The sequence below is a fragment of the Cebus imitator genome, unplaced genomic scaffold (genome assembly GCF_001604975.1).
Source record: "Cebus imitator isolate Cc_AM_T3 unplaced genomic scaffold, Cebus_imitator-1.0 Scaffold737, whole genome shotgun sequence".
Taxonomy (NCBI): domain Eukaryota; kingdom Metazoa; phylum Chordata; class Mammalia; order Primates; family Cebidae; genus Cebus; species Cebus imitator.
The window spans coordinates 802129-812577 of NW_016108052.1; the positions used below are offsets into that span (position 1 = coordinate 802129).

The 10449-nt window shown below is 45.5% G+C and overlaps 1 protein-coding gene across 2 annotated transcripts in view; it reads left to right on the forward strand.

Annotated features, from left to right (window-relative positions):
• The window catches only part of TBC1D2B (TBC1 domain family member 2B), a 79257-nt gene that overhangs the window by 38255 nt on the left and 30553 nt on the right, over positions 1-10449 (forward strand). For both annotated transcript variants that reach the window (XM_017519333.2, XM_037735169.1), the window contains exon 4: positions 9906-10069. In XM_017519333.2, coding sequence (XP_017374822.1) covers positions 9906-10069 — 164 coding nt within the window. The remainder of the gene's footprint in view (positions 1-9905; positions 10070-10449) is intronic.

The following is a 10449-nucleotide window of genomic DNA, read 5'->3' on the forward strand; positions in this document are numbered from 1 at the left end:
CCCCTCCCCCTCCCCTTCTTTTTTTGAGACAGGGTCTCTGCTTTGTCACTCAGGCTGGAATGTAGTGCACAATCTTGGCTTACTTAACCTCGAACTTCTGGGCTCAGGTGATCCTCACACCTCAGCCTCCCAAGTAGCTGGAACTGTAGGCACGTGTCACCATGCCCAGTATCCCCAGATTCTAGGAAGAGGCTTTGGCTGGCCTGTATCAGTAGACTGGCAGATGAGTGCACATTTACATACACCTTTACAGGTGCATGTGTTTCTGAGTTCCTTTTATATGGATTCCTGGTTTAACCACATTTTTCATTTAGCTTATCAACAGTCCAGATCACACAGGTGAAGAAGGAACTAGGTCTCTGCTGAAATTCTGGCCAGTCCAGGTGTGTATGTGCATGCTCAAGGGAGGGAGCGTGCAAGCATGAATGAGAACGCACATGTGTGAGCACACATTGGGAGCCCCTGTGGCAGCTACGTGCATTTTCAGTGTGTGGGGGAGGTGTGCTTGGCTGCAGCAGTGCTGACAGCAGTCAGCAGAGCTCTGTAGCTTCGTGTGCCTGGACTGTGTGCCCATCTCTGGGTGCTGGGCTATGCCTGATTTGTGACCTCTGGCTCCTGGGGTCTAGCTCTAGTTCTGCTCGAGTGGGGTCACATTGCGGCTACTGCAGTCAGTCCAGGTTTTGGAATCCTGGTCCTGCTACTTACTGGCTGTGTGATGTTGAGTGGTGCTTTAACTTCTCTGAGCTTTATTTTCTCCATTAATAAATTGTGTGTATGTCTGTGTGTGTGTGTGTGTGTAAAGTAAGCCTCTCCCTCTCTGCATGGGTCGAAATGTCAAGGTTATGAATAAAAACTGCCTAGCATAGTGTCATTGTAAGTGCTCAGTAAATGGTGTCTACACAACCCAGGCCTGCTGGCATTGCTACCACTGTTGTTACCCGGATCTTTTGAGCCAGTAGATGAAGTGGGTCTCCACTTCCTTCAGTCGGGTGGACAGGGTGCCTTTCTTAAGGCAGGTGCGAGGGCTGAGCTAGCCGGGAAGGTGTGCTCATCCTTCCGGGCCTGCCTGCCGTAGGTCTTCTGGGGGCCTTGCAGTTGACCTCTCCCTGACTCTTTGCTTTTGCTTCTCTCATGACCCCCTCAGGCCTGGTAGAAAGAGTTATTTGTGAGCATGGTAGGGGTTCCCAAGAATCTATTATGGTTTTAATGTCTAGGACCGTAAAGTTGTGACAGTGACTCCTCTCTTGAGCCCCAGTTTGCAGCAGAGGACCCCGCCCAGCCCAAAGCAGACACTTACATATTTGGTGAATTGGGGGTAGTTGTTCCTGTCCAGGAGCCGTAACGTGGTACTTGTGATTGTCCTTGTTGGAATGCACAGCTTCTCTCTGCCCTGAAAGACAAGGCATGTAGTCACCATGCTGCTGCCCCATACTCATGTTTTTTATGCCAGGCCTTCTGGAGAAGGAAGCAGGAAGGAAGGCGACTTGCTCTTGGGCCCGTGGAGTTTGAGCAGTTGCAGGAAGTTGGCCCGGCTGTGTGTGTGTGGCCGCATTGTCGCCTGGTCTTCTCTGACGGCTCCCAGGAGCGTCAGGTTGTGCTTAGCAGTTGTGTCCCAGCAGTCCTCCTGGTCTCGATCTGTTCACACGCTCCCAGGGCCCCACCTATCAGAAGGGCCGCCGCTGTAGGACACTGTTCTGTGGAAATCACTGCGGTCAGGAGACGAGCAGTAGCTTTGGCCTGTAGTCTCAGAAACCAACACCATGACTCCATGGGAAGCCCAGGCTCTGAGAACTTCAGTGTCTTGTCCAGGGCCACCAAGGGAGCAACTGGGCCATGTCTCCTGTTGTTTTAGCGTTGGGCGCCGAGGAGGGGCATGTGTCCGTATCCTCTGCCGGTCCTGGGTCCACCTGTGGCAGGGATCCAATTCTAAGGGATCGGAGTCAATTCAATCCACTGGCTTAGCCTTTCAGAGGCTTCTCATTGCCTTAGGCTGAAGGCTGTGCTGCAGAACATGGCCTTCAGGGACCCATGGGGTCTGACGCTGGCATTTATTCTGCTGGAGGCCCACTTGACTTCTTTCAGTTCTTCAGACTATCATCTTCCTGACAGGCCCCGCCTCAGGCTGTCCCTTTGCAGGGAGGGCTCTCTTCTCCGGTTACTTGTGCTCACTCTTCAGAGAGGCCTTGTTCCTCCCACTCTGCACAGCCCTCACCACCACCGGTAGTTTCTCTCTTTCTTTGTGTACTTGTCTGTGGTCCAGCCCCCTTGCAAGGCTTGGCGCTCCATGGTGGCAGGGGGCCCTGTCTGTCTTGTGGTTTACGCCAACACCTCACACTGCCTGGCACACAGTGGGTGTCCAGCACCAACTTCAGGAAAAGTGATGGTTTTGCTGTGAAGATGAGTTTTGGCTTAAAGGGCTTGAGCGATGGAGAGGGATGGGCCAAAGGGAACTACAAGTGCCAGGACAGCCATGCAGAGGCAGAGAAGTCAGAACAGGTGTGTCTCACGAGTGGCATGGGTTCAGGTGCCAGCTGCTAGGGTGCTAAGTGGGTGAGGATAGAAGAGGAGCTGAGGAGGCCAGGGAGCCCTGGGGTGAAGGAGCGGGGGTGTCTGCTCTTTGGGCAGTAGGGAACCCGTGGAGCTGTACGTGTCGAAGTTCTACAGCAACAGTATCGTTTCTTAGATGTTTGGTTTCTTTGAGGCTGTGCATGTTTATTAGGTGTTTGCTCTACTGTCTTAGAAGGATGATGTACTCATCTGTCCAGGTAGATGTCCAGAGTATTTTGGAAAGGGTCTTTCTGATGACACCCTCCCAGATCCTGAGGACCAAAGGACATCGTATCAGAAGTAAATATATTCTAACTTTGGGCATTAATGCTCCAAACTTGAATGCCAGTTGAAGCCTGGACTAAAAGCAGGCTTGAAAGCAGCCTCTCTGAGCCCTTGGTTTGAAGGGTATAGCTTCCTAGAGTGATGCATTAATTTGCTCTGATTGCTGTAACAAGTGACCATAAACTTGGTGGCTTAAAACAATACATATTTATTCTTTGATAGTTTGGGAGGCTGGAAGTTCAAAATCAGCTTCACTAGGCCTAAGTGAAGGTGTCAGCAGGACTGGTCTCTTCATAGGCTGCAGGGCAGAGTTGGTTCCTGGCCTCTTCCAGCTTCTGATGGCTGCTGGCATTCCTTGGCCTCTGGCTGCCTTGCTCTAATCTCTGCTTCCCTGGCCACTTGCAGTCTCCTCTTCTGTGGTTGAATCCAGGCCCACTCGCTAGATAACAGCATGAATCCATTTGTGAAGACTGAGCCTTCATGGCCTAATCACCTCTTAATGGTCTCACCTCTCAATACCATCATAAGGACAATTACATTTCAACATGAGTTTTGGAGGGGACATTGAAACCATAGCAGGTGACCTCTGGCTTGCAGGCCTGTCATCTGACAGCTTCCTTATTTGGCCTGCTTTCCTGCTTGTGTGTTTGTACTTTATTGCAAAAGACATGCATGCATGCAAAAAGAAAAATTAACCATTGCTGAGGGGTGCACAGTTACAAGTGAATGTCCTTCTAAGTCCACTTCCCAGAAGTCACCACTAGAACTGAAGGTGCTTCTGTCTGCACCCTGAGCTTTGCCCTGTGTGTTTGTGACTTATACAGTGGGATTGAACAGTATCCACTATGTCAGTGCAGAGCTACTTCAGTGACTTAGAATTCCACTCACTCTTCCCTTGGACTTGCCTTCTCTACATTTACCATGTCACAAGGCCCACTTACACCAAAGCTGTGCTCTCACCTGCAGGTGGGTCAGGAGGCGTCGACAGTGGTGGGGAATGTAGGGCCACCTGCCCTGCCCCTTTGAGCTGAGACATCATACAGGCACTTAGCTGGAATGTCTGAACTTGCTAGTCCTCACTAGAGCTCTTGTTCTAACAGAATTCCGTTATAGGAATGTGCCCTAATTTATTTAAGCTGTTTCCTAGCCACGGACATCTGCTTGTTTCTACTTATCTGTCATTTCAAATAGCATTGTTCTCATATCCTTGTGCATACGTCTCTGTGCCCTTGTGAGAATATATTTGAGGAATTAATTTGTAGAGGAGGAAATACTGAGTCAGCTTTATTGGGATGGCTACTGCCAGTCAGAGGAAACCCCCCCACACAACCTCCTCCCTGCCCCCCAACCTTCGTTTCCCTTAATAGGGCCTGTCTCTGGAGGGAGGGAGGGAGGGAGGGAGCTGGAAGCCGCGGTTGCTGGCTCCCTCCTGTGCACAAAGTCCTGGCAAGTGCAAACCTCTGCCTGGGCAGTGTCATCTCCCTGCTGAAGAGGTTGTAGTGTTATCTGAAACCTGGCCATGCAGGCGGTTTGTGGAGGAGTTAACTCGGAAGAGATTTGGTGGAACATTTCCCAATAATTCTGTCAACTTGTAAATTCTAGCTGGCTATCAGAATTCAAATGAATGTCAAGCAAGTTATTACTGTTTTAGTTAGACATTTTAAACCATGCAAACTTCCATCTGAAGTATGTAAACCTGGAAAGAGGTTTTCCTCACGATGATACAGATTGCTGGTATTTGTTTTAAAAAGCTCAGGCTGAACACTGGCCCCAACAAGGTGCCGTTTTGCTGCTTGGTGGTGCCTCACTTTCCATTTCAGATCAGAGCAGCTGAGTGTTCATAGGTGGGCACCTGGCACAGTGCCTGGGAGAACACAGAAGGCCCTCTCAAAGATCTGTCAAATGGGACTGGGGTCTTTAAACAGCAGGTACTGTCATAGAACAGCCTCTAACACCAGCTAAAAAAACCCCTCAATTTAAACCAGCTGTGAACTCTGCAGTGGAGCACACAGGCAGGGCACGTGGTTGCCACTGAGGCCTCTGTGGGCCAGAGCAGATAGCGTAGTGTCTGAGAAGTTTGCACTGTAATGAGCCCCTGTTGCACAGTTCCAGAATTGGGTTTTGCCACATGAGCAGAAACAGGAATTGACCATATACTGTTTCAGCTTCAAGAGGCTTTCAGGTTTTGAGCCTGATTCAATTTCTTTGTTACCCAGGACTTGACAAGTAGCACCACACACACCCCCAGCAAGGCTGTCACCCAGCTGCAGGCTGTGTACGATGGGCCTTGTGACAGGCTGGAAACGTAAAACCACAGTGGGAGGAAGGAGGATGCATGGCAGTTCTAAGTCACGGAAATTACTGTTTTCTCTCCCTGGGCCCTGTTGGGGTGTGTCTGCCCTTATTCCTGTTTCCTGCATTCACCCCTTAGGAACCAGCGCCCAGGAGCACAGTTGGACTGCTAGGGCAAACGGCAAGGAGAATTTAACCCCTACAATTGACAGTGGTGGTCGTCACGTGCCACCCGAGAGAAGGCTGCCGTGAGGTCCTTGCCATAGGCAGGGCCACCGAAACATCGTGGTGCAGTGGGTCTGGCGGTGCCAGTGCTCTGTGAAGTGATGAGCCAGTGATGGCAAAAAAATGAACAAAAGTGTAGCCAGCATTTGTGAGGGTTTTCTTCCAGATCAGCTGTTTTGAAATAGCTTTCTCTACAATTTGATAATTTTTATAAAATCAGACTTTATACAGTATTTTGCTCATTGGGTTACCAAGGGGAACTGACTAGAGTCCTTCTATGCAGTTGTCTATGAAGATGTGTGGCACAATGCCAGGCTCTAGAAGAGACTTAGGACATAAATAGCACGTGCAGGATGCTTTACGTCACTGAGCAGCTCCCTGTTGGTCCTAAGTAAATAAGCTACGAGAAAGTGAGTATCAGTTCCAAACAGGCATAATTGCTGGTTCTTGGTGACTCTGTGTTAAAGCAGTTAGCAAAAGGCCATGCATTCATATACTGTGATAGTGTGATGAGAACGTGTGTTACATAATTTCTCTGTATTCTGAATGGTTAAAGAACAACTAAAAAGGAAAAAGATATGCTTTAAAAAACACATTGAGAAATGACTATCTTACATGAGAATATTATCTGAAGCAGACTATATAAAGCCACCTTTTACCTCCTTGACTTTAATCCACCCAAGAAAACAGCAAATGATACATTTCTTCCTCCTCCTCATTTACTTGCATGTTTATTTTAATAACTTCATTGAGTTGTAATTTAACTCCAATAAGTTCATTTATTTTAGGTGAGTAGGCTGATTAAGAAATTATACACAGTGATGTAAACACCTGCATAATCAAGATAAATAGCACATTTCTGCACCTTTAAAACTTCCATCATGCTCCTTTGCAGTTGATCCCTTTCCCTAATCCCTGGCCCTGGGCGACCTTGGATCTCCTTTCTGAAATTATAGCTTTGACTTTTTTTTTTTTATTATTTTATTTTAGGCTTTGACTTTTTTAATTTTTTGAGTTGGAGTCTCACTTTGTCACCAGGCTGGAGTGCTGTGGCGCAATCTCCGCTCACTGCAACCTCTGACTCCCTGGTTTAAGCGATTCTCCAACCTCAGCCTCTTGAGTAGCTGGAATTACAGGCACGCACCACCACACCCAGCTGAATTTGTATTTTTAGTAGTGATGGGGTTTCACCATGTTGGCCAGGATGGTCTCAATCCCTTGACCTCGTGATCCGCCTGCCTCGGCCTCCCAAAGTGCTGAGATTACAGGCGTGAGCCACTGTGCCCGGCCAGCTTTGACTTTTAAAAATTTTTATATAAATGGAATCATACTCTGTGTAATCTCCCGTGTGTCTTTTTTCACTTAACGTAAACTTTTGGAGACTTATCTACAGTATATTGTTTGGTGTTTTCATGTTAAATTCCTTTTACTGCTGAGTAGTATTCAGTAAGTATGGATCTATTAAGTAAGAGAATGTAAGCATACGCGTGTGTGCGTGTAAGTAAGGTGGTTCATGTGAGCACGTCCTCTCCTCACCCCTCCACTCACTGGCTGCTCAGATGAATTCAGATGTCTCTTCACAACAAGCATGTGCCTCTTAACCTTTTGACAGTTTAACTATAAAAATTGGACTATTCCTTTATTTCTTTTGCAAATCAGGGTTATACTTAAAATTTTAAATATTACTTGTATTAGGATATTTGATTATGGCATGCCTTGGTAGTGTTTTTCTTCCTGATTCTTGTGCTTGAAGTTTGTTGAGTTTCTTTTATCTGTGGATTGATAGTTTTCATCAAATTTAGAAAAGTTTTTGGTCATTATTTCTTCACATACATTTATTCCATCTCCTCCCCTTCTCCTCCTTCAGTGACCGGCCCATTGGTCCAACCGCCCATCCTTCCATTGTTTCTTTTATCAGTTGTCTGTTTCATTTTAGGGCGTTTCTATTGCAGGCTCATTAGATTTAGTAGTCTTTCCTTCTGCAATGTCTAGTCTGCTCTCGTTCCCATTTAGCATGTTTTTCATCATGGGCATTGTAGTTTTATCCTTGGAAATTTGATTTAAATCTTTTTTTTAAAAAAATCTTCCATGTCTCTAAGATGTTCATTCTTTATTCTGGCTTCTAGAACATCAGGAATACAGTTATAACTTTTAGAGTCCCTGTCTGCTAATTTTATTACTCGTTGTTTCTGACCTGTTTCTGTTGATTGATTTTTCTCCTCATTATGACTTGTACTTTCCACTTCTTGCGTGCCTGCTCATTTTTAAAATTGGGTACCAGATATTGTGAATTTTACCTATTTGTGTGCTGGATTTTTTTTTTTTTTGTATTGCTATAAATATTCTTGAGCTTTGTTCTCCAATGTGTTAAATGACTCAGAAACAGTTTGATCCTTTTGAAGTTTGCTTTTAAGCTTTGCTCGGTGGGATGAGAGCAGACTTTAGGGGTAAGGTCGGCAGCCTTTCTGAGTACTCTTTCTGATGCCCTGTGAATTATGGGGTTTTCTGCTCCAACTGGTGAGACTAGGCACTGTTCCTGGTCCTGTGTGAGGCTCAGGGCTTGTTTCCTTTGCTTCTCTCAGGTGGTTCTCTCCCTGTTCTCAGATAGCTTTCTTACATGGAAGCCCCAATCAGTACTCAGTTGAAGACTTGGGGGACCATCTAAGATCTCTCCGACACCCACTCTGTGCAGCTGTCTTCTCTCTAGTACTCTGCTCTATGAGCTGTAACTGCCCTGAGACTCCCCACTCCATCTTCTCAGCTCAGAGAGATGCTGGGCTCCTCCTGGGTGCCCCTTTCTGCACCCCGGCTTGGAAACTCTCTCCAGGCAGTAAGGTGGGCTTACCTCACTGGCTTTCCCTCGCTCAGGACCATTGTTCTGTGCTGCCTGATAGCCAACGTCTGAAAACCGTGGTTTCCTTTTTAAATGTTTTTCAGTTCTTTAGTTTTCACCGGGGAGGGTAAATCTAGTCCTTGTTACACAATCTTCACTGGAAGCAGAAATCTCAACCTACTTGTTAAAACTTTTAATAAAATACTTTTAGCACACAGGCAAGTTATATTGATTACTCTGATAGCCATGACTCATTTTTATAGTTTTGTCATATTTCTACTGCATTTTTAAAAACAGAAGATTACTAAAATCCTCTCTTTCCCTCTCTCTCTCTCTTTTTTTTTTTTTGGTGACAGTGTCTTACTCTATTGCCCAGGCTGGAGTGCAGTGGTGCGATCTCGGCACACTGCAACCTCCACCTCCCAGGTTCAAGTGATTCTCATGCCTCAGCCTCTTCAGTAGCCGGGACTACAGGCATGTGCCACCACACCTGGCTAATTTTTATATTTTTAGTAGAGATGGGGTTTCGCCATGTTGGCCAGGCTGGTCTCAAACTCCTGACCTCAAGTGCTCCATCTGTCTTGGCCTCCCAAAGTGCTGGGCTTACAGGTGTGAACTACTGTGCCAGGCCAGATCCTCTCTTCTTGATCCTGTTCTTCTTTCCTTTTACAGAGGTTGCCAATATTCTGTATTTGATAATTGTAATTTGTGTGTGGATTTAAAAAAATGGTTTTACTACATATATATGTATTCATAGTCTCTATTATTAGTATTATCTGAAGATATAAAACAGCATCATGCTGTACCTATAATTCTTCATTTTCTTTTCCATTCAGTGTTTAAAAAATGTTTATCCCTATGATACATGTAGCTTTGGCTGAAATATACATTCCACAAGAACAAGAATCTTGCTGTGTTTTGTTCACTGGATATTCCAAGTATCTAGAATAGTGCCTGGTACATTATAGGCTCAGTCAATATTTGCTGGATGAATGAATTCATTTTAACTGGTGTATAGTACTGGTGAATGTGTCACGGTTTTATTCTCCTGTTCATGAATGTTTAGGCTGTTGTACCTTTTCCTTTTTTTCTAATATAGACAGTGCTACAGGGAATGTTCTTGCTTGTGTCTCCTTGTGCACATATGTAAGAATTCTTTTAGGAAATACTGGGTGTTAGGGGCAGGCACCTCTTCAACTTAACAGTATCTTGCTGAGTTCCTCTGCCATGGTAATAATATCAATTTATACTCCCACCAGCAGTGTATAAGAATCCTCATTTCAGCCAGGCGTGGTGGCTCATGCCTGTAATCCCAGCACTTTGGGAGGCTGAGGTGGGTGGATCACCTGAGATCAAGAGTTTGAGACCAGCCTGGCCAACATGGTGAAACCTCGTCTCTACTAAAAATAAAAAATAAAAAAATTAACTGGGTGCAGTGGCACGTGCCTGTAGTCCCACCTACTCAGGGAGGCTGAGGCAGGAGAATTGCTTGAATCTAGGAGGCAGAGGTTGTAGTGAGCCAAGATTGCATCACTGCACTCCAGTCTGGCAACAGAGGGAGATTCCATCTCAAAAAAAAAAGAAAGAAAAAATCCCCATTTCTTCACATCCTCACCAACATTTGATATCATTAGATATTTTAATTTTTGCCAATCCTATATACATGAGATTACATTTTGCTTGACTTTTGTTTTTATTAATAACACATCGTTTTTCCCAATAGAAATTCAATGTCTTCTTTCCGTCCTGGGAGGGGCCATAATGATAGTCGGAGGACTGTGTTTTATACCAATGAAGAGTGGGAACTTTTAGACCCAACCCCTAAGGACCTAGAGGAGTCCGTAGCGCAGGAGGAAAAGAAGAAGCCGACCCCTGAAGGAAACAAAGGTATCAGCGCGCTTCCTGTTGTCTGTCATTCTCCGTACTGCCGTCTGTTCACCAGTGATATGGGAGACACTTTATTAGCAGGTGTTTTGAGAGTCATAAGGCCCAGTGGGGCCTTGCATTCTGTGAAACTTAAAAAGGCTTGAAAAATTATTTAATAAATGTTATAAGAAATAAATGACTGTCTAATCCAATGGCTCTTAGAATTTTTGCGGAGATAGAACACTTGGAAGTCATGATCCTCTTTATGGAAATACTGATTTTAAAAAACTTGTTAGAAATTTGAAATGTACACTAAAGAAGAGAATATAGCCTCATGAATTCTGGTGTACTCGTTATCCAGCTTCCACAATGTGAACTGTGGTCTCTCTTCTTCCCTCTCC